Source organism: Lissotriton helveticus, chromosome 3_1, assembly GCF_964261635.1.
Source record: "Lissotriton helveticus chromosome 3_1, aLisHel1.1, whole genome shotgun sequence".
NCBI classification, from domain to species: Eukaryota; Metazoa; Chordata; class Amphibia; order Caudata; family Salamandridae; genus Lissotriton; species Lissotriton helveticus.
Window position 1 is genome coordinate 710,531,675 of NC_136061.1, and position 25,284 is coordinate 710,556,958.

The following is a 25,284-nucleotide window of genomic DNA, read 5'->3' on the forward strand; positions in this document are numbered from 1 at the left end:
CTTGAGCATTATCTCCATGTTTTCTGCTAGCATCATCTCCTTGTGTTTGCTTATAACTTATGACAGATCATTATTATGCTGGATAAAAGTACTCCAGACAGTTAACCAGGTGACCACAGACAACCGGTGCATATGGAAGGAGGAGGATTGCAAATACTAATATGTATATGACCCACTACTCATGGTTTTCAAATCGCGTCGTTGCCCATGCTTGTTTATGCCTGCCTTCGAAACCAACCTAAAGGGCGTGCACGGAGCAGAACTTTTTGAGAGTCCCCTTAAATACTACTAAACAGTTAAAGGAACAGACCCCTGTGGAGGATGTGATTTCTACGGTGCAAGATAAGGAAGTAATGTCAAGTTTATGAATTTGCATCGGGAGATTATATATCTGCAGAGTGTGTACAGGTTACATATTTTCATAGTAATAGCATCAAACCGTTAAGGCAGATCTAAGCCACTCCAATTGAATGGATCATCAGATAGTTAAAGACACGTTGCGATGAAAAACATACAAATTTTTCAATTTCTGGATCAACTCAAACATTTTTAAAATGCGTCATACATTTTCACTGCACAGGAAAAAAAACAATTTTACATTTTATTCTGGTAATTTTCAAACCCTACAACTTCAGCTGGTACTTAGTGTTGTAAAGCATACCATAGAACTTTATTGAATGTTTAACAAAATGCACCTACATCCTTTTTCCAAGTTACTAGAGCGTTCTCATGCTCATACTGCAAACGTAGAATTTTTTCTTCAGCCTCTTTCGCCTTCTCCGTTTGAAGCTCATTATCTCTTTCAAGGATCTGCAATAAAATTAATTATCCAAAAAATAATCAATATCACATTAATATATTCTGATGTGTTTTATATTACTTGGACCTCTGCTGCTTACATGCTGGAAGTACCATACAGATCAGTGATAATGTGCTTTCTCCATAATAATTTTCATAAATTAACAGAAAGGTGCTTATAGTTTAGCTAACAGGAAACAGTGGGAGGTTATGAAAAAGAAATGACTATAAAAGGGTATAAAAACACTTGCCATTATTCAGTTTCACTGCATAAGTTTTAATGTCCAGGGAAAAGTAATATAAAGAGTTGAGCAATATGAACTGTGCTATCCTATAGTTCCAGAATATAGCATACAAAGGTCAAGAATGCCAATTGAACCATATTACTATATTCACATTTTCGTTTAATTAGAAAGTGTTTCTTAAGCTTGACTGTAGAATCCTAGAATGGACACCCTAGTAGGGTATTTGATGCGCTTTCTAAATAATTATTCAGCTGTTACGAGGCAGCACTGACAAAGCCAACAGGGCTGCCTTAACGTGTTCATACATTTAAAGACATGCATGCCACAACGGCTTTTTGCACGTGCTAGCACATTAAATATAGACTAGTGCCTTTGTCAGGCAGCGCATATGTCAGTGAAAACTTGAACCAATATAATCTGTGTGATAAGTAAATACGGTATCAAAATTGTACCACATCTGTGCAATCAACATGCACACTTTTGCTTGTACAGAATTACCAGCATTGTTTAGTCTTCAATTACAGCAATAAAATGAACGCGTAGATGAAAGGTAAAACGTGAACATAAATTAGGGAAAGTGACAACAATAAAAGGAAAGGAGAAAAGAAAATGAAAAAAAAGATACTGAAATAAAGATACGAATAAGAAGATGCTAAAAGGGAGACAGGGTGGATAACGGCCAAAAAAGAGAAGACAAATGAGGTACAGAACATGTTGGAGTAAGGCGAGAAGCAGCGATATGTGTTGCAGATTTTTAATGGGAGGAAACAAAACCATGTGGCTGAAAAACAGGTGGGGCAGCTGGAAATAAGACGGTTAAGACGACAAAGGGAAACAAGCATTGGCAACGCCAATAGATCTCGCCTTAAGGACCTACAATTTATAAGCTTTGATAATTTCGTTTAGGGCCTGCTGTACTGCTTTAGCATGTGCAAAGTAAAAAATCAAATTAAATGTATAAAGTTAAAAATCTGCGTGAAATGGCCAGACACTTTTATATACAAAGACATGCACCCACCAGAATGACCTGGGCGCCATTTGGTTTTATTTACCGATCGGAAATGGGTCAGTCAATTAAAAAAAATAATATATATATATATATATATATATATATATATATCAAGTCACTTTCTCCTCCATTACGAGTATATATATATATATATATATATATATATATATATATATATATATATATATATATTCACTGAAAAAACCATAGGTTTCACACCAGTTATAGTTAGCTGAAAGTTTTACTTGCATAAAACCATTGAAATTCCCACGTTATAGTTAGTTGGACTCACTATAACTTGCGCGTGCAATGCACTGCTGATGACGTCACATATTACATCACTCATGACATGGTCAGTGACATCACTCATGACATCACTGATGAGACCATCCAGTGAATGTGTGTATTTTTAAAAAATAAATATTTGTTATATATGTATATGTAAAAGTTGCTGGAAGAATAAATGTTTAAATAAGAGTTTACATTGATGTTTTTTTTTTTTAAATTGATTGTTTAACTGGCTTATTAAGTGTATCTTAGTGAATACATCTATTAACAAGTAATGTTTAAATATTCAAATATATGTATTAGTGTTTCACTTTGTGTATAAGTGGCTGCATGGGTTGGTGATTAGCTACATGTGTGTGTATATGGGTTATTAGATGTTTGTTTTAATATCATTATGAGTGTCTATATGGTTTGGTGGGGGTATTACTTAGCACATAGATGCATGAGTGACTGACTCTCTGCTTTTATGTGTTTTGAAGACAGCATATGTGCAGGACTGTATGGGTGGATGACTGTGTATATGTGTGTGTTACTGAGTGAATGAGTGTCTCACTAGTTTCCTTATCAGTAACTACATAAGTTTAAATCTAGTATATGTGAATATTGTTGTATATAAGTGAGTATATGTGAGAGTGAGAGATTGTAAGAGTTCCTATTTAAATTAGTATGTGTTTCTATAAGTGATTGTTTAAGAGAGTAAGTATGTGTAAGTTTCCTTAGAAGTAAAGTGGTAGTGTGTGTATGCCTGTATATGCAAATAAATGGATGTTCAATAGTTTATTTGCATGTGTGAGTATGTGTGTGAGTAACTTTTGGATGACTCGGTGTGTAACAGGATGTATAGGTGTATCACTACATATGATGAGTGAGTATATGTAGGAGTGACTATATAGAACTGTTGGTGAATTAGTGCATGTGTATATAGATGGTGGAATTATTGAATTGGTTGTTGTAAGTGGTATGGGTATCTCCATTTTTTTCAATATTTTAGTTTCTATTTTTGAATATTTGTTTCAAGGGTTACATTACAGTGAAAGGAGCTCTGTCACTCTGTCACAAGGGTGGTGTCATCAGTGATGTCATGAGTGATGTCACTGACCATGTCATGAGTGATGTAATATGTGACGTCATCAGCAGTGAATTGCACGCGCAAGTTATAGTGAGTCCAACTAACTATAACGTGGGAATTTCAATGGTTTTATGCGAGTAAAACTTTCAGCTAACTATAACTGGTGTGAAACCTATGGTTTTTTCAGTGAATTTAATAGGTTTTTTTAATGCTAATTCCTAACTATAACTGGTGTGAAACCTATGGTTTTTTCAGTGAATTTCAATGGTTTTTTAATAGCAAATCTTTATAGGTATAAAAAGTGAAAAAATTTAAAACGAATTTTATATTGTATAAATATGTTCATTTTTTTTATTTGTATTTTTATTTTTCACCCCGGGGCGCTCCCGGGGCGCGTACCGGTGAACGCACGGGTAAGCGCAATGTTACGGCGCGCCCCGGGGCGCGTACCGGTGAGCGTCCCGACAGCGCTATTGCCGCGAACGAAAACAACATCGTGACGTATCGCGTAGCCGCCACGCCTTGCGTCATAAGACACGTATCGCGTAGCCGCGAGATGCGTCTTATGATACACCGCGTAAGCGCACCCGGAAGCACATACGATCGTGCAACGTAAGCGCCCCGATGCGCTTACGCTACGTGCCCCGTGACGCGCCCCAGGGCGCGTAGCGTAAGCGCGTCAAGCCATGTGACTTTAAAACCACTTTTCATTAGTTCAGAACTTTTTTTTTTCAAAATTTTGAGAAACCCACCCATTTCTCTCACTATTGCTTTGTACTTGGAGAGAGCAAGAGCTGTTCTGTGTCTTGTCTTCTTTTCCTAATTTTCCTGATCTACAGCAATGGCTGCAAGGGAGTCATCCAGCAGTGATTCAGAAGTTTTTTTGCCTGAGGACCCTCATCACCAGAAAAAAAAGAACCACTTCATCTGGAAATTTTATGACATCCCTGAAGGACAAAAAAAAGTTAATGCTGCAAAAGTAACCTGCAAAATATGTGGCAGTATTTTATCATGAGGCAATCCTCTAAAAAAATATAGCTTTGGAAATGCCAATTTAATTAGGCATGTCAAGAGAAGACACCCAAACAACTTTGCCAGGGAGAGTGTCAGGGAGCTGGCACGGAATTTACCAACAGATGGCGGCAGCACCTCCACTGGTGGAGCAACACCTTCGGGACCACCACGTGGAAGAATGGTCCCTAACATACAGCCGGTGTTTGCAGGCATTACATTTCTGTGCGTGGAGTGTGAGGAACTGCTCTGTTATGGGGAGCAGAGCGTTGAACTCATTGCTATAAAGAGACAGGAACACCGCTGCCCTCCCCGTCCCTAAATTTTCAATTTTTTTTGCTCCTGTTGAGCAGTTTTGGAATCCCTGTTTTTGTTTTTCCCCTGAAAAAAATCCCAAAAAAATATAAAATCGTTTTAAAAAGTATAAAAAATATAAAACAACAAAAACAAAAAAAAGTTCTTTTCAGAACTACCTCCAATTTATAAAAAAATGCTATTTAAAAAAAAAAAAGTCTGTCATTCTTTTATCTCCATGGTACGCTCCCCGGTACGCGTACCCGGCGCTCCCCCCGCGAAAATCTAAAAAAAAATATATATTTTTTTGTCCTACGGGACCCTTTTATGGCCCCCACATCAAACCTAGGGGGTCAGGGGGGGTGTACCCTGCCCCCTTTTGCTCATTTCCCCCTTTGATTTTTGCCACCTCTTGTGTCTCAATCCTACCGAGACACAAGATGGCGGCCGCTGCGGACTGTTTCGAATGTTTACAGACACTCGAGAACCAATCAGCTTGCCGTGCGCAAGTCGCGTGGCGTACCCGGAGCGCTCCCCGGTACGCGTACCGGGGCGCGGCTCTAGATATATAAATTTTTTTGAACCTAAATTACTCAAAATCCTCTGGAGCACATATCTTGAGACATAGCAAAGGCACATCGGGCTACCAGTCCCTACAATTTTGCCAAGTTTGGTGAAAATCCATTCAGCCGTTCGAGCTAAAAGTGCGACAGACCGCCCTATGGAAATTAACATGGGGAAAACACGTTTTGGGACCCCCAGTAGGTAATATATATATATATTTCTTCTTGGAGAAATGCTTTGGAATATATATATATATATATATATATATATATATATATATATATATATAACATTAAAGTAGCGTGAAATCACTTTTTGAAAGTCTATGGGGCAAGGTAGAAATTTCCAGCCTTCTCTCTCCAAACCTTCTTAAAATAAATAACTGAATACATTTAAAAAAACACCACAAATAACAAGCATTGGGAAAGCAAATAGGTTTCCCCTATGCTAAATTTATTAGTTTTGATAAACGTTAGACATGTTGAACTGCAGTGTGGGATGCTGTGCAGCATGGCTTAAATGAAAGAAAAGCAAAGGTATCTTTATTTAAGCCGTGCGGCACAGCAGTCAGTGTTGCTGTGCAATATATCTAAACAACATTAACAAAGCCAAACAGCTCTCGCGAATGCTATTTGGCTTTGTTAATGTTTTTTATGCCGGGCAGGAGGGCTTTAGTGGGCAAGAGATTTGACAAGAGCTGTATGCGAGTTCAAGTCTAGTCAATCCTCTGTCTAGAGGAGTTAAACTCTCTATTGCTCTGTGGCGCTCCTGACATGTGACATGTGGACATGCACAGGTAAGAATAATTAGTTGCTAATGGAGCCTCGGGGCTGATTGTAGTCGCGGCTGTACTGGTTACCCTGTCAATGTTACCCCCTGAGAAATTGCTTAGGGTAATTGATGGTCATACCTCGAGCCTAAGAAACAGACTGCAGAAATAGCCACAGCCTGGTTTTAAAAGAAATAACATATTCAAACCCAGCAAACACAAACAGATTAGTGGCTCATATGATAGTGTTTAGAAAGCAGGATATCTTTATTGAAAATGAGGCAGGTGTAGGCGATAAATCAGCTGATAAATTGGGTTGTTTTTAAAATGTGTTTAGCAACTGCTACAGTCCCCTCAACTTCTTCTTGGCATTAACAACGTTTAGTTATATATATTATTTATTTATTTATTTATACATTTTTATATAGCGCGAACTTGATCCCAAAGGATATCAGAGCGCTTTACAATTTGAGGCAAAGGTAACAAATCAGAACATTAGTCTAACATGGGGAATCTAATGGGCATTGAATAAACTAGTACAAACATACTGCGCCGCAATGCGTAGGCTGTCTATCCCTATGGTGAAATAAAATATTGAAAAAGGAATAATTGTCCAGACCTGACTTTTGATAGTATGTAGGCTGAAAGGCGTGTCATGGAGTTTTAGCAAGTATATGCCAACAGCCCATATAAAAAATACATCTACAAGTCCCATAATGCAATATGCTGGTAGCTAAAAAGCCACATCTGGCTCAAGATATCACAATCAGGGGGACATGGTTACATTTGGCAGCATTTCATAAGAGCAGCAAACCACCGCCCTTACTTGGGGTGGCATAATGCTTCTTCAAAGGCAGCAGCGAAGTGTTACAACTCCTTGTGTTGAACGCAGGTGGTCTTGACTGGTGCCAAGTTCTGAATAAAAAACTTACTTCACAGAAAGAGTGTGATACAGTAATGTTTTTAGGTCCAAATGTTTTCTCTAAAGACAATGTCATTACCTTGAGAAATATTCACGTGTGAAACATCTATACCTGAAGATAGAGAATGGAATTCAATCATATCGTTATTTATAATTCAGTGTATATAGAGCGAGTGATGCATTGTTCATCAGATGAAGGCTTGTCGAAATCCCATGTTCGGTGTGTGCACAAGACCTAATTGCTTGGTTCTATTTGCTGTAGCGTCACTCGCTCCAAGTCACACCCAAGTCAAATATAGTGTCCGCGCAATTACACTCGAAAAATAGAAATGTCACACATAAGCAGTTTGAGAACTTGACAACAATGCTAGGGATACTACACACCTGCATTTGTGTAATAAAACGTTATGCAAGTATAGATCCTGTAACACTTAAGCATAGTTGCCAAGTTTCTCAGGTCAATGCGCGATGAGCTGCTCCAAGCCAGGTTCATGCCTTTGAATTCTGAAACGTGTAGTCCCAGTTTATTAATAAATAAAAAAATCTACAAGTACGAGAATTCAACTAAAACCTTGTTTGGTGCAGTCAGTCATGTATGGACCTGGAAAACCTGTCAGGGCTGGTAAAGACCCAGTATCCTACCTTCTTTCATGTGCAGTGGCTACAAGGAGGCTCACATTAGGCAGAATAAAAATAGCTAACACAAGCTGAACACTGCTTGCCATGTTAAGGCATGCCGAAACCTTCCTGTATTGTATTCCGCTTCCTTTGGACCTCCACCGCAGTGATAATCAAGCAGATCTGGAACTGCAGGTTACTTATCCTCTGATGCTCATGCTCTTCTCGCTGCGCCTGGCCTCCTTCTTCTCAATACTGTTTTCAGTTTCAAACCTCCCTCCGAAAGTCGCCATGTTTGTGATATGAATTGGTTTTATAAAGCGCGGAATACCCGAAAGGTGTCTTAGCACTGAGTGAAGCAAGACGGAAAAAGGGGCAGGGACCCAGGAAGTGGGTCACCCAACACTAGAGCTCAGTCTGCGGAAACAGCCAGGTCTTTAGCTGCTTTCTGAACAGCTGCAGGCTGTGTTGGGAGCGGAGGGCCAGAGGGAGGGAATTCCATAACTTTCTCCCCCTTGAGTGTCAAAGTCCTCCTGCCCCATTTTAATTGCTTGATTCTCGGAATCTGAACCTTATGCTCCGTGCTAGAGCTCAATGTTCTGCTAGGTGTATACCATTGCGAATAGCCCCTGAAAATAGAGGGGGCTGGTTCCATGAAGTGCCTTATGCATTAGGCACAGAGTTTTGAAAGAAATTCTCCTATCCACTGGGAGCCAGTGAAGGCCATGCAGTAAATGCAACACCGGTTTGTACTTAGGAATGTTCAAAAGTGTTCTGGCCACCGCATTTTGGAGAGACAGCAATTTTGCAAATGTGGCACATTGACGTAGACACCATATGTGTCGTGTTTCATAATAGATATCTTTGTGTCTGTACAAGTTGTTTGTATAGTAGCTGTAGATGAAGCAGGTAGAAGAGATACTTCATTACTAGCTATCACCAGCCAGGGAGGGAAAGCTTCATCACTCATCAAAGTTTATATTGGGGCCTCCTGTATGGTACATGATGTGGTTTGATGAGATCAATTCAAACAAATCTCTTGTTTTTGCATAACCAGCAAGAGGCGGTAAAAGTACAGTTCTAGTATCTTCAACAGCCAGGAAATGATACAGGCCCACATTCCTTCTTGTCCACTATTTTCTCCCGGACCAGTTCACCAATCTTGGGGATCCAACCAGGAGTTGCTGGTGCTTCCTTCACTTCTTCAGTGGCGGTGAGTTTTACTTTGACCTTGCTCTGCGCGTCCCGCAAACTATTTAGTTCCTGTAAAACAGCCAAACATTCATTGATGTCAAAGGGTGTTTCTGCTGCCACTGTACTGGGACTATCGTTGTCAGGTATCCATATCTTAACCCCAAACAGGAGATCGTAGGGAGTCCGACCATCCAGGGATTTTTTTTAACAGATTGTTAAGTGCTCTCTGCACCCCATATAAATTATGGAGTCAACTGCAACCTGAGCCTAGTACACTAGCAGTTAAAGACTGCTTTAAGTCCTGGTTCTTCTTCTCCAGTACCACGTTCCCTCAAGATGATAGAGGAAGGAGTACTGTAAGGTCACACCCAATTTTCCCATGGCACCTTTTCAAGCCTTGGAGTCGAATGCCGGCCCTTGGTCTGAATGGAATGTACCAAATGCGTATGTCCTGGTGAAGTGTTGCTGATTTTTTATAACAGTTCGGGCATCTGCCTATCACTGTGGCCAAACCCACAGGCATCGAGGGCAGGAATCCACTACAACCTAGATGTATTTGTAAGCCACATCTAATCGTAAGGAGCCACAGTAGTCCAGATAAACACAAGCAAGTGGCTTGTTTGAGAATAATAGAGGTGTCTGTGGTGGACATGCTACGGTGGAACCCTTCATCTGCTGATAGATGTCACATTTAAGGACAAAGTCCCTCATCTGGTTATAAAGACCTGGCCATCAATAGTGTTGCTGCAATTATGAATTTGTAGCTACCCCCCTTGTGTGTGCAGATGCTAGGGGAGACAACCTTTACAACGCAACTTTTACCACGCAGTGCCATTACGACGCAAAGGCATGCGTTGTGAAAGCATGCATTGTAATGTCATACATCCGATGCTAGGGCATCACGTGCTGCTAGGATTAAACCTAATCTGTGATTTGAATTAGGTATTACTCGATCCCCCACTCCGGGAATCCGAGCAAATGGTATCTTTTGCGAAGTTAACTGGTAGGAGTACTTCGCTGGAAAGCATTTCGGCAAGTGAGTGTTGTCATGTGCAGTGATCACAGCTGCATAATGTCTCTCTATATCCTCCTCCTAGAAAGAGTAATCACAGCGACAGCAGCAGTTTGCACTATTGCTTTTGTGGCTTCATCAGGCATGGAATTCCCTGCATTGTATAGTCCTACATGTTGATGACTCAAGGTGAGAATCACATGAGTCCGTTGCAAGCATTCTTTCAGCTTAACCACTTGTTCTCGAAGCCCTTTCTGCTTTAAGGTGTACCCTTTGGAATCTCTGTACCCATTCTAGCTCCAGTAGTGTAGATACTCATAGTAAGACTGGACACTTTAATACGAATCACACAATATGAGTGTGGAGAATCCGGGATCTGTATCTCCAGAATTAGAGCTCTGAGTTCGGCCAGCTGAGCTGTGCAATCACCTAGTGATTGCATGTACGTATTTTCAAGGTAGAATTCACCATCCTGCATTCTATCCTTAGCAAAGGTGCACGCTGCTGAGTATTGGTATTTTGTTCGAACGGCAGGCTGTGCAGAACCATCAGTATAGCTAATGTAATCATACTGATCAATAGGCTTGACAGCATTAGAAGGTGTTTATTTTCATATTGCAGGTATGCTTTTGTTTGTAGTGTAGAGTAAAATCTATAGTCTACATCCGTTGTGGTGAGAAAGTTGGCCATCTATGTTGTTATGTTTCATATTGGTACCCTAATATAGGCCCGGGTAACATCATACCCTCTCACCTACATCACCTCCCCTACACTACACAGTGATGAGCCTTTTAGGATTTAACCTTTACCTAGTTCTAGTCCTGTAAATCAAGTTATTATGGGGTAACCCAGTATCCCTCAGAACCTGGGCAATACAATTTAGTATATAAAATGGTTCCGTCGGGTATGAGACCTGATTGCTTCAAACTATGTATGAATCATTCAACATATAAATTGGCCATGGTCGTGTCAATTAGCATGTCCTCTAGAGTAAATCCTTAAATGCAAATCCAAACAAAAAGACAAGGTAATTATAGGTTTTAATCACTGAAATATTTTTCATTCAAAGGAGTAAATCAATAGTCAAAATACTTTATAATAAACGGTGCATCAATTACAGTGGGTGTAATGTGACATATTGTGCACAAGTGAAAGAAACACAGTGATTTATATACAGGTGAGTGAGGAGGGTAAGAGAGGAAGGGAAAAACACTCTTCAGGGCCAGTTTTACTTTTTGGTAATTATTTAGTCCAGTGTGCCACATCAGTTGGCTTATGTTCGCTGGATTTTCATAACTGGTCCAATGATATTCTATCGTCGACGTTTCGACCCTGTGGACGCCTTATTTGTGGGTGTGGTGCGGGTCTTCTTCAGGACGGGGGGATCAATCATGTTTGTAGGTTGGATTGATTCCTGCCCTACAAACATCGATATACAGAGCTCGCTGGTGGGCCCATTCATAGACCCTCATACCACTTAATCAGATCACGCAATATGCGGCTGTAGTTCACTAACGAGGAGCTTCCTAAGGAAACAAGCTTTTTCTGAAGAGTGTATACGCTTGACACGACTTCTTCTAACAGGATTGATCATTCCAAAAGCAGAAAACCTAACGGGAGAATATTCGTAATTACCCCAACCGGGTCCAATTAATAAAGGACCACTAGGCGCCATATCACTACCCCTCCCCCGTCCTGGAGTCAGTGGCATAACACCGGCCCGTGGTGCGGGGGTCCTCTCAGCACAGTGCTAGCGCCGGATAGTTACAAGGGGGCAACCTCCGTTTATGTTGCAGGGGGCCCCCTCAATTTTCGCTATGTCAGTGACTGGAGTCACAACAATCATTTGTTTATCCTGATCCAATTACCTTTCTCTCACCACAGCAGTCTGTACCGCTGTTGGAATCTTTTCTGTCAGTGAAAAATGCATTTCAGCATTGGTGTATAAATGCAATTTATTTACAATTAGTACAGTGTCTTACTCGTTGAATGTAACATGGGTATATCCTGATGCACCCACAATAAAACGGATTGCCAGGCTTGTTGTGTTTACACAAGTGTGTAAGCTAGTGTGTCAGCTTGTAATGAATGTAAAATCTGTGTGTGTTCAGTGTTACAATGTGTGTTTGAAAAGTGTGCACTGATCAAGTCATAGAATGGTTTAAAATGTTCTGCATAATCTGGACTGTAAATCCTGCCAAATTTTAGGAATCCCAATATGGATTGAAGTTTCATCAACGTGTTTGGTGGTTGTCAGTGCGTCACAAGGTTTTCCCTTCTCTTCACAGCTCATATCACAAGAATAGGATATTGAGGTGGGCTATTTTTTAAACTAAATTTGTAGCTCATGTGAGCAAATCCCTGAACTATGCAATCTATTCTTGTCAAGTGGTAGAAAAGTCATCATCCACTAAGAAAATGTCATTGACAAAGGACAAAGTCTGGTTGTCAGATTCTTGTAAAAGGTCTCTAACTTAGGCTGAAAACAACGCAGGGTTGTTTTTATAACACTGGGGCAAATGACAGAACAGTTTTTGAGAGCCCAGTGCGCTAAATGTGGTCAAGTACCTGCTTTCAGGATTCATATTTTGACAGAAAAATCCATACAAGAAATCTAGTGTTGTTTTGTATTTTTTGAGCACTGTATTGTTCATTAGTTCTGCACTGTGTGCGTTTTGCACTGCAAACATATGTGTAACTGTGTTTAGATGTCTGTAATCTAATACTAGACGATATGAATGGAATGATTTCTTTACTGAAAGCAAGGAATTATTAATAGGGGAGGTGCATCTAACCTGTTTTTAAGCCTAATTTTTGAAGAGGTATTGTTTTTGAGGATGTGGGGTCGACCTCACTTGTATTACATGAGGAGGGAAACCATCATCCCACCCCACATGGTTTCAGTTTAACACAGGAGCTAGAGCTAATGCCCACTCCTTGGCATATGAATGTTTAACTGATTCTGGAATAAGGTAGAAAAAACTAGGTACAATTACTGTTTCTCCTTCTGGGCAATGTGAATACAAAATCCTAGGACATCCACAGAATAAGTGACCATACACGCTGGAACCCTTCTGGGCAACACATCACAAATTCAGGTGGCCAATCTTTTTTGGCCGGGAGAATATTGTAGCCAAATGACAAGTTCTCCCAAACGAGAACATTTATGTATCTCGGTATGTCCCCCTCCACCTGGAGTTGCATCTCTTATAATCGATGCGGGACACTCACCTTAGTATCCGGTGTTTCCACATGGATATAGTCACTCAACCCTACTGCCACTGGACAATCCTCAGGTTTCGGCAAACTATCAGGACTTCTGCTGAACTGTCCAGCATGGTCAGAACCCACTCCCCACTTATAAGCAGTGTCTTCAATATCAGTCCAGCTACCGTCTTCTTTTTGAATTGAGGTTTTGACTGTTTAGGTTGGTGTTCCTTTTTTAATATGCAGTCAGAAGAGCGTTTTGAGTACTTCTTCAGTTTCACATACTGTTCTGCGTCCCGACCATTCATCTCTCCAATCATTTCTCGGATTAGTCCTGAAAGGAACAAGATGGACGTGTATCAGTATCCTGATAGCTGTCAGGCGTCTTAATATTATCACTGTTATGCAAATAATAGCTCTTTTCAGTGGCTTCCTATTGAGGAGATCCACCCGTGATTTAAGGGATGATAATGATGGCGGATGAACTTCAGTCCATCCGCCATCGTTTCGTATTCAGGACCGCTCTCCTACAAGGTGGCAGTCCCACAGTACGGATTACGATGCGACTGCCACAGAGGCAATCACATTGCCAATGTTTTGCATTGCTGCAGCACCCGCCGCAATGCAAAAATGGGACAATTTACATATCCCTGCCACATGGTGCAGGGATATAGGGGGCACCTATGGTCCCATGTCAGCGGGCTAGGGGGCAAGGGGGACCCACTATGGGCCCCAAAGCACTTTCCCGCCTGCTTGTTCATGGCGGGTTAACCTCTATGGCGGTGCCTGTTAGGCGTCGCCACCATTGTAGGGACTACAAGCCCCTCCGCCACACCGGCGGGCTCAAGAACCACGTTGGATGTGTGTCGGTCGGTCTTTAAGACTGCCACACATCAACCCGCCATTATAATATGGCGGGTGGTAACGTTGGTTACGATGGCGGGATGTCCGCCACTGACAGCCTGCCGGTGGCGGCCCCCCCATCATAATGTGCCCCCCAGTCTTTTATTTTCTTATTATTCCACTTCTTCTTCATAGAAGAGTCAGGTATTTGCTTTGAGTTATCATTTTCAGAATTACTCTTAATTTGAAGTTTAGTAGTTTTGCCTCCCAAATTATCTCTACCCACTGTTTCATACATTTCTTCAATAATTTCTGGTTGAATCACGCTCCTTCTGTCCTGGAGCCAAATTAGTGAATCACTGGCATATAGCTGATGCTGCTGTTTCATCCCCAGATTAAGGGCAGGGGCTGCCCTGTACTCATTTTGGATCAGCTAAAGCACCTCTGGTAAAACAGCTAAAGAGGGGGGTATCATAAATTCAATAAATGTTATTTGTACAGTACATGTCTACCTCAGCAGAGGCATCCTGGTGCTCAAAAGCAGATTGAAGAAAAGGATCGGCCACTTATATTACACTTTATTAAAGAGCCAGGTTTTTAAATCTTTCCTGAAACAATTTTCGGACTCGGTGAGGCAAAGATGTATAGGCAAGGTATTCCAAAGCCTGGGTGTCAATACCGAGAAAGACCTGCCAACTCGACAAACCTTGGCAAACCTCGGTATGCGCAAGAGTGGCAGGTGATTTGATCTCAAGGCTCTCCTCTGATGGTACTGACTAAGCCTATTTCTTAGGTATCATGGACCTTTTCCCCTGATTGCTCTAAATGCCAATGCCAGGGCTTTGAATCAACCTTTTTGGCAACCGGAAGCCAATGAAGCTGCTTCAAATGGGGGTGAGATGTGATGACGAAAGGGTTGCCGTCAAATCAATCTAGCTGCCACATTCTGTATTATTTGGAGTCTGAATCAGGAAACCTGGAAGACCCAGATATAAGCTGTTAACATAATCCAGATGCGTTGTCACAAGTGCATGGATTATGATCTTTCAGGTCACTTCTGGAAGAAGATGCAATACCTTCCTAACTGATCTTAACTTCAGGAAGCAGGACGATGAAATCTACTCAAATTGTGTAGCTAAGGAAAGGTCAGAGTCAAACATGATCCCTACATTTCTAGCTGAAGTGGCCGGGGTTGCTGGAGGATTTAACTCAATGGGCCACCAGAGTCTAGATGGAGGGGGAGCCATCTGACTGAAGTAAAAGCCACTCCGTTTTATCTGTGTTGAGTTTGAAAAAGTTGATGTTCTTCCATTTGGCAATGTCTTTCAAACACTCTTTGAAATTGAGAAAGGCTGCTTCTGAATATTCTCCAAATGAAAACACAAGTTGTGTGTCATTTGCATACGAAACAACCTTCACTTGCCAGGTCTCAATAAGGGTGCCATTTGAAGGTTGAAAAGCAGTGGACTGAGGGCAGAGTCCTGTGGCACCCCACAAACCAAAGGTTTGGGCAATGAGGAGAATGGGCAAAGGAAGACCCGTTGAGATCGATCTTCTAAAAAATATCATATCCATGACAGCACAGTGCCCTAAAAGCCAAAACGGTTTAATCTATTCAACAAAGTAGAATGTGCTAACGTATCGAATGTTGCCAATAGGTCTAGCATCACTACCATAGTAGAGGTGCTGGTAGTGGTATATACAGTTCCCCAAGCAGTATTCCACAGTGGGAGCCAATCCCATTTGCAAGCATATGGTAAGAATTCTATGTTTTTCCTCGGGGCCTGTATGGGGAAACATTGCTTCAAGCTGATTTTGTTTTTGGGGCAATCCAGAACGGAAATCCACCCATCTGGTTGAAATCTTACCCATAAGAGCATTGATAGTAGTAATGCCTGGTGACGCCAATTGTGGTTGTGCAGCTTGAGCAGTCTTCACAAGATTTACTGTCATTATTCTCCCAGGTGGTCACCCCAACCCAAAAGTGATGCATTGCTTACCACTGTCACCTCTGAGTGGGGAAGTGAGAGCGGTCTGCCAATGGGCCAATCACGATTTGTTCACGACCACTGCAGATCCTTTGCAGTCTCTGTAAATATGGGCCAGGTCAGAGGCTCCCCTGATGCTACGCCCACTAGGACTTGAGGTCCTACTGCAAGCCTTTTGGGGGTGCTTCACAAGCAGGATGCAGGAGGACATCAGGACTGGTAGCCTCAGAGTCAGTCTCAGCAAAATCCAGGACATCGGGATCCTAGCCCGAATGTCCTGATTTCTCCACTCCAGAGGGAAGTCGCAGAACTGCACTGTATCCAGAATAACTGCAATGAAAGGGAGCGTCTTGGGCGGAGTCAGGTGTGACTTCAGCTTCTTGTTAGTGAACCCCAGAGAATGCAGGAGGTACGCTGACATCTGGAGGTGGGTGACGACTCCCTGGGATGCTTCAGCAGCCAGTCATCAAGGTAGGACAGACTGAAACCCCTAACATCCGAAGATAAGTTGCACCCACCACCATCACTTTCAAGAACATCTTAGGGCCATAAGTGAGGCCAAAGGACAGCAGAAACAACTGAAAATGCTCACGGCTCACTGTGTACCACAGGTAACTGCTGTGGGCTTGCAGGATGCTAATTTGTTGGAGGTTATGTTTCTCAGTTGGGGCAGGTGGTGCCAGATCCTACCACAAACATGATGGCTGTGTTGGACAGAAGGCTTGCTAAAGTGGCTTGAAGATTTCAGCAGCCAGACAAGCAGGACACTGTTGGCAATACACCCACATGCCACCCACATCATTTTTGAGACCCACAACCCCGTCTACACAAGGGCCGACTAGCCCTGCTGGGCTAGAGGAGGGGGGTTTACCAGTGGTATTGCGGACACCCATGGGTGCCCTAACCGCAGTTGAGGAAGGGGCGAAAGGATTGCTGTTGTGATCAGGAAGCCAAAGAAAGGCCAATAGTTCTGCAGTGGCTTAGCTTTCCCAAAAAACACTCAAGCACAAAGTCAGCTTTGTCACCAAAAAAGCATGAGCCATCAAAAGGCATGTCAATCAGAGATGAGGGATGACTGCATATCCCCAGAAAGCCCAGTGGACCGAAACCAAGAATGGCAACAGAGTACCATCATAAAGGCCATGCTCCCACCTAGAGAGTCCAATGTGTCCTGCCCATTGTTGAGGGGGAACTTCACTGTGTCCAGGCGTCCACCAATGCTTAGTTCAGGATGGGGAGTTTGTGGGCGGCCTAGACACAGTGAAGTTCCCCCTCATATGTGGGCTGGACACAATGGACTCTCTAGGTAGGGTCATGGCCTTTATGGTGGTGCTCTGTTGCCATTCAATATAAAAATAGGTACTTATCAGTGCTACAACAAAAGACTGGGAACAGTGATAGAACAGATGCAGTGAAAACGGTGGTTAAAACTGGCTCGTGGGTAACCTATAATTATCCTTTATTCCAGGATACCTAGGCCAGGATTAAAATAGTGAAGGATGGGCGTGTTTAGAAATGATTAGGTACTCAGAACACCGCTCCTTAAACTGCCAAAAGTGTCAGCATGTTTCGACCCTGTTGGTATGCCCACAATATAGGGTCAAGATGGTCTTCCTCAGGACTTCTATCAGTCCCAGTCACACTAACCCCATTACCTTAATCTGGTCAATTCACGGGGCACAGAGCCTAAAAAGATCTATACCTGTGGAGGCAGTTCCCCTTACACGGGATACAAATACGAGTTCATCAATTTGCCAAACTCGAAATGGCGGAGGGCAGAGAGAACCCCTGAGAACATACTTGTTCCAAAGGTCGTTCTCTCGAGAAACGCTTGCCTCTCACTGCCGTGTAGTGTCTTTTGTTGTAGCACTTATAAGTGCCTATTTGATTTATTTTTATGTTGTTTGTCTTCCCCCTCCCTATGCTCCATCCTGTACATGGCTACGCCAGGTGTATTGGAAACAGACCCGATGATGAAGCATCTCACACACATTTGTGTGTGAGTAAGGGCAGTTTTCAATAGCACAATTTATGCCACTGCAAGCAGGCCCAGATCCTTCGCCCTAGCTCCTTTTTTCATCGACCCCATAACTTTTAAACCGAGGATTCGATGATATATATAGGCAATATTCTAGAACGACAATTAGAAAAAGTAGGAGGGTCAGGACTTATCCACTGAAAAGTAATGCAAAGGCGAGCAATAGCCATTGCGATGAATAAGAAGCCTATCTCTGTTTTTATTCTCTTATTTGTCTCTGAGCTATCTAAAAGTCCCAAAATTAAAAGAGCTTGAGTGATTGGCACAGAGAAAACTACAATCCTTGTTAAAAAAAGCCTCCAGCTCCTGTAAAAAGTCATCCAATTTGAGGCAAGAGTAAAACATGTGGATGGTATCGGCCGCATATAGCCCACATCTATTACATTCAGCCCCCACCTTCCCTCCCATTTGGCCACCTTTGCCGGGGTATAATAGAGGTCAAAGACAGACATAAAATGCTGGCTCCTCAGACTCCCAGTTAGTAGCACCTGACTCGCCAGCTCCAATGAATCCTCAATATCTATAGATTTCATCCTGGGTCTATTTTCCCATTTTGCGATCTGCATATCGATATCACCTAGGGAGGCTTGAATTAGAATTTGATAGATTTTCCCAATCCTGGACTTACTCCTCACTGTCTCTACCAATGGTATATTTTCTTCGATCAAATCTACCCTATTCTCCTTTCCCTCAAGGAAACACAGTATATGTAAATATTTGAAGAATTCTCTTTTATCCACTCCAAATTTTTCCTGTAGATTCATAAATGACAGAAGTTGCCCTCCCCCACACAGATCTTTCAGGGAGCTGATCCCCTTTCTCCCCCATCTAAAACTGATTTGGTCCTGAAAGATAGATGGAAGCATCCCTGCAGCAGAAAATGGAGAATAAGCGTTCAAATTTGGGTCTTCAATTTAAGCCGCACCTGTCTCCCTACTCTATAAACAGCTTACAGAATTTTAAATGTAGTTTTTTTATAATAACTAGGTTCCATCGCTTCTCGGCCTTTTGGCTAAGATCTCAAGTGTAGTATCTGTTCTTATCAGTTTAATAACTAGGTTCCAATATCCTAACCAGGCATCCCTTAGTTCCAGTACCAATCCCAATTTCATATATAATTGGCCTAGCCTCTGCTGGTACTTACGCCTTATCCCTCACTAATAGAATACCCATATGTTGCAAAATAGATGCCCAGTAGTAAAAAAGAAAGCTGAGAATGGCTCATCCCCCTCGCTGCTTTGGAAGGGCCAACCATTTATACGCCCTTCTCGGTTTACGGTACCCCCATAAAAATCTCTGACAGATCCTGTCCATCCTTCCTAAGGAGGATGAAGAAAATTCTAAAGGGACCGTTCTAAAGGTGTATAAAAGTCTTGGGAGGATCAACATTTTAATAACATTGCTACACCCAATTAGAGAAAGGTGTGAGTGATCTAGCTTTTCTTGTTTTTTACTGACATCGTCCATTATTGGTATAATATTCAAGTCAGGGATTTTATCTACAAGCACTGAAATTTTCACTCCCAGATAGGTTGCCTCCTGAACAACAGGGAGCGCGGCAGATTGGGCCGAGGCGGAGCAAAGAACCTGTGTTTTGTCCATATTTAACTTATACCCTGATAGGATACCAAACTGTTTGGCAAACATTTTTACCTCTGGAAGTGCAGAGGAGACATAAGCAGTAAGTACAGCAATGTCCTCCGCATATTCCAGTGCCCTGTAATCAATACCATTGATCCTGACTGATTTGATGTTTAAATTCAGCTCTAATTTTTTTTAAAAGGGGGTCAGTGTAAAGAGCAAAGGAGAGCATGGGCACCCCTGCCTTGTGCCTCTACTGATACCAAATTCTCTTGAATCCTGCCCTGATATACAAATTACTGATTTCAGTGACAGATATAATGCCTTAATTGACTGGGCAAACTGTTAGCAGATTCCTTTCCATTCCAGGACATACCGAAGATATCGCCAGTATACCGTGTCAAACGCTTTCTCGGCGTCCAACAGGACCACCCCAGTGGTGATTCCATGGCCTGAGCCCAGTCCAAAAGGGCAATGACCCGATCTGTCGTATCTCTGCCGGGAATTAACCCATGTTGGCTGACTGAGACCAAAGGGAGGATGACCTTACCAAACCTGGCAGCAAGTATTTTAGAATAGATCTTACTGTCACAATTTATAAGTGAAGTAGGACAATATGATGCTGGAGCCAGGTCAGGTTTCCCTGTTTTCGTGAACACCACTATGATTGTCTTCTGCCATGAGCTAAGAACATAGCCCCTTTGGGCCATCTAAAAAATGTGTAACATTTCCTGTTGCAGAGGTTCGCAAATACCCTGTAAAATTCGATGGGAATACCATTGGGGCCAGTGGCCTTTGCTAGGGCCAGGGAAGTTAAGGCAATCTCCAGCTCTTCCAGAGCAATCGGAGCTGCGAGATTTTCATGTTGTGCTTCTGTAACCTTCAGAGTTTAAGGGTCCCTAAAGAAATCTTCCCAAGATTTCCACCATGGTAGAGATACTCCCTTAGTATAGAGCTGCTTGTAAAAGTTTGTGAACACATTTAAAACTTCTGTCGGGGAGTCTTGAATTTGACCTAGATTATCTCTGATTTTCCCAATACGATTAGCCACCTCTCGTTGTCGGAGACGATTTGCTAGAACCCGCCCGGTATTCTCCCCTAATTTATATAACTCAGACCTACGCTGCATATATTTTGCGGCCACCTCAGTTCCAAATTACTGATGTATTTTAGCTTTGAAAATCACAGTTGCCTGCTGACATTCCTGGATGCTATCTCCCATAGTAATTTTCTCCATAAGTTCTAATTCAGCAGTACTTCACTGGTCAACCCAATTCCCAATTTTCTTCTGTAATGCTTTCTGTCGTGCAATAGAAAAACTCATGGTCTCCTCTTGAAACCCTGCTTTAAAGGTATCCCAGACTATAGTTTCAGAAGCAGAGGCTCTGTTGATATATAAAACCCCCAAATCCATTTAGTCATATGTTCACGATATGCCTGATCGCCCAGAAGTTTCCTCTCAAAAGTCCAGGGCCTCGATAGTCTAGTGACTCCAGTAAGTGAAAACTCTGCTACTAGGGGATTATGGTCTGAGATAACCCTTGGGAAACTTTCCATTTTGACCGATTCAGCCAGTTTGTCAGTGATGAAAAAATAGTCCAGTCGAATTAGTTTGTTATGAGGGGCCGAATAGTAAGTAAACCCTGGATCGGCTGGTCTGTTCTTATGCCAACTCTCGACCAGACCCTGTTTTTTCAACAAACCTTGGTGGGCTTTAAAAACCCTGACCTTCCTGCCCTGGTACACTAGATCAGCACTGAGATTAAAGTAACTATCTAAGTGAATATTAAAGTCCCCACACAGAATCAAAGGTTGTGGCCAAAGGGCAAGTTCAATACTTAAGTAATTTATTATATCAGGATCATCTAGGTTAGACCCATAGATGGAGCAGATCGTGATGGGATTTTATTAACTATCAATCTAAATTCTGCTATAGCCCATTGCCCCAGCTTACCTACCTTGACTCACTTACAGGTCCCCAGACCAGGTCTTGCCAGGATTGCAACACCTCTAGTTGTTGTCCCCTGCTGCGTACAAGACAATACATCAAAGCCTAGGTCTTTCAGCAACCATCGCTTACTCCAGGGTACATGGGTCTCCTGAAAACAGACCAAGTCTGTCTGCATATACCAAAGGTTCTTAGCCAGCATATCCCGTGTTTTCCCATCACTAAGACACATATATTTAGTGAGCAAATCCGACCTTGCCCCCATCATCATATTTGCCAATCTTTATGGCAATTCTCTCAATCAAGAATGCTGAGTTAGGATTCATCATGACAGTCATTACATTCTCTTTTTGATATACACAAACATCTTGACATATATTGAACAGAAAACAAATCAACAAGTGCTTACCCCAAACCCCTTTCCTCCCGCTTCCCTTGTTCTGCCTTCCTCAATCTCCCTCTTTGAGCCACACTCTTCACTGACAGCTAGACCTTCCAGGTCCGATGATGGAGTGGGAGCACTCCCAGGTTCCCGCCCCACTCAGAAAGAGAGGATATTCCCTTTTTTTTCTTTTTAAATTAAATTTTAATAAAGGTTAGCCTCTCCTTTTTTTCTTTTTTTCTTTTCTTTCCCTCCCTCTTCTCCTCCCGCCTCCTTTTTTCACTCCTTTCACTTTTAACCTTTCCATTTGTTTCCCTTCCTTCCTCCTTAGCTAAAGCCAAGGATAAGAGAGGATAAGACAGAGAAAAAGCAAGAGAAGATAAGAGCAAAGGGAGCTAACTACAGAAATTTAGTAGAGCAAAAAGAATAACGAAAAGATCAATTCTCCCCCGACATCAATAGGGTTCACTCAAGAGATTGTAGAAATTCTTTAGCTAGAATCTCTGATGAAAAGAAGTGCAGGATTCCTCCCCACACTACTTTAATTTCAGCAGGATTCAATAAGAACCCCACAGTGCTCTTATTTTGAAAAGGTTGTATCAGCTGGCAAAGTCACCAGTGGGCTCAACCATCGAGTGACAATGATCAGGCCTGACGAAGAAGGTTTGTACTTCAAATGATTGTTGTCATTCCGGGCTAGCTAGAACATAAATTGCTTGGCGGAGGAGGAAATTCTCTACAAAGATCAGAATCGCACAAGGTTTATTCCCTGCTGAGACTGAAGATTTCTGCTGGTTAAATGGAAACCCGGGTGCCCGCTGAATTTCTTGGGCCCAATCCCAGTTACCCAACTTAGGGAGTGCACCCTTAAGTATTTTGACATTTAGTACATGTATGTATGTATGTATAGGCATTTATATAGCGCACTACTTACCCGTAGGGTCCCAAGGCGCTTCGACCGCTGCGAAACCCTTCCTGGCTTCCCTGAGAGATGGTCCCTTAATGGGTATCTCCAGGGTGAGACCAGGCATCCCCGGCGGTCTGGTGGGGCCGTTAGTGAAGATGAGGCAAGCTAATGCCCAGAGTTGCCGAGTGTGAACGCTGATCAGAGTGGGCACTGAGGCGAGAGAATTATCGAGTCCGCTGACCCTGGTCCAGAAACCTGCCGCGCCGGGAATCGAACCCTGGTCCCGGGCCGTCCTCTGCTCTCGGGTCTGCCGCCTCTAACCAGTGAGCCACACTACATCACTCCCCTCTGCACCCTCTGTAATGCCCAGGCACCTCAGGTGATTACATCTCATACGTTTCTCAAAATCCTCCAGTTTCCATTAAGTATCGGACATTTGGCTTTCCAATGACACTGTCATTTCTTTATGGGTTGAGGCTTTATTTTCAAGCACATTCACCCTGCTTTCCACCTCGTCCATTCTTCTCACGAACTCAGAGCAGGTTTTTGAGGTCTTACAAATGGGCCCTTGCATCTTCCTGCAAGCTGTCTGTACACTCCTACTTTCAATGTGCGTTTCTTCTCAGTGGGCCATGCTACTTTGGTAGATAGATTCCAAAGAGATAGGTTCATTTTCCTCTGCCTTTCCCGGTATTGCCTTCTAAGACTGGAGAGATAGAATAGTCCCAGAGGTCCCCCCCCTGATTTTGCTTTTCCTTTCTGCTACGTCTGTCTTGAGGATTCCTGCCCTTCTTGGCTGTAGTGTGTCAGCAGGAGTTGCGCCTTGACCCCCGTTTAGGACTGAGTTGCTAGAGTCTGATATATGGCCCTGGCTATCTGAATCCGACCAGTCTGAGATATCGGATAGGGAAAAAAATATATCTCTACTTTCTATTTTCAGACCCCGATTAGCCCCAGTTCCTTCTCCTGGCCCATCCGTCTTAATACAGGATCCTGGCTGTTAGGGAATCACATTTTCCCCTGCCTTGGATTACTGATCTTCACTCTGTGGAGAAAGTAGTCCCCCCTCTGGTCCTTCTAGAGTCTGTACTGCAATCTGACCCTCTGCATTCCCAGAGATTAAAGGCTGCCTCACCTCAGAATGCGTGGGTGTCAGGTGTGGATGTGCCCCCTCAGGCATATTTTCTGGCTGAGATGTCTCTGTGTTCTGATCTTGTAGGTTCAGGGACACAGGAGAGGGCTGGTCTGGAGTCTGTGAAGCTTTCCTGCTGGGAATTAGCCCTGCCTCCTTTTTTTGTATATGTTTTTATTACATTTTCAATATACAACAAAGACAGGGCACTGTGTGCCAACCTTCAGCCAGTCAGAGCATATATAATGTACATAGTGTAGCGTACAACACAGCATTTCGTATCCAGCATAAGTTGCATTACCATACATTAGAATCTTCGCTGCACAAATTTTGGATCACGTTACAAGGGCCATATCGACATGCAACTGTAGAGGTGCAACAAACATGGCCAATGTGTCCTGCTTTTACACATCACCACATACCTCGTCTATCATAGATACATGCCATATGAGGAATTCAACTGTATACCTCATGCAGCACCATAGAACCACCTTCCACGTTCATCCATAAAAATGTAATATATGTCTGACTATATTTCAACACACCTGTCCTCTTGCAATTCCTGATCAGTAGCAGCCTTTGACCATTCCAGGAACGGCTCCCATATGTCCTTCAGACAGGATGTGGAGGGCATTTGTTCCCAGAAAAGTTTTAACTGGGCGTGGCTGTATGTCACATCTAGTAGCCAAACCTTAAAATCTGGATCTCGTTTTCTACCCCAACGAATAGCAACTTGTCTACGAGCATACAGTAATAGAAGAGCATGCAATTTGCGCTTTTTGGGCATCGTGTCGCGCACATATCCCAGTATCCCCAATAACGGAAATGGTAAGTCATTTTGACCTATTATCTGATTCACATCATGGAATATCTCACTCCAAAACGTATGGAGGTGCGGACACTTCCACGCCACATGAAGCCATGCCTCCTTAATACTGGTGCGAGTTTAAAAAAAAAAGAAATTAGGCCAGGCGGACTCTGATTCCACTACTGGGGGTACTTTCCCTGAGCAGCTGGGGTCTGCTTTAGCAAACGTTTTCTTTGAGATTGCTCCTGGATCCACGCAGCTTTTCAATGATTTGGCTAGCGGCATTGTGAGGTTTTGAGGCAGGAGGGTACTGCCACTGGCAGTAGGAGAGCCGCCGCCAAAGAAAAAGATGACCCACCAGGCAGAGTGGGACCAACAGAGGTAAGCCTGTGCCACCTCAAGCGAGATGACTCCGAGAATCCTCCCTCAGCGCTCCTTCCAGCCGGCGCTAGCATTCTCTTTCCTCTGCTGCATGCTGTGTGCCGGGGAGGTTGGAAAACATGGATCCTGGAGCGGGTGGGCTCCCAGTGGCTACATTAACACAGCTCTCTCTTTAAATTTTTTGATTCCGTGTGTCTTATCTCTTTGTAAGGGTACTCTCTGAAGCACCATTTCCTTCACCCACAGGTTTTTCTATTGGGGCAGATTGCCACAGGA

General features: G+C 42.8%; 1 protein-coding gene and 1 pseudogene across 1 annotated transcript in view; one reads left to right on the forward strand and one right to left on the reverse strand.

Moving 5' to 3' along the window:
• CCDC73 (coiled-coil domain containing 73) overlaps nucleotides 1-25,284 on the reverse strand; it is a 2,033,683-nt gene that overhangs the window by 456,261 nt on the left and 1,552,138 nt on the right. Inside the window, exon 13 of the mRNA XM_078682465.1 lies at nucleotides 700-810. Within this exon, the coding sequence (XP_078538591.1) occupies nucleotides 700-810 (111 nt within the window). The remainder of the gene's footprint in view (nucleotides 1-699; nucleotides 811-25,284) is intronic.
• On the forward strand, nucleotides 18,862-18,955 carry LOC144825721 (U2 spliceosomal RNA; annotated as a pseudogene).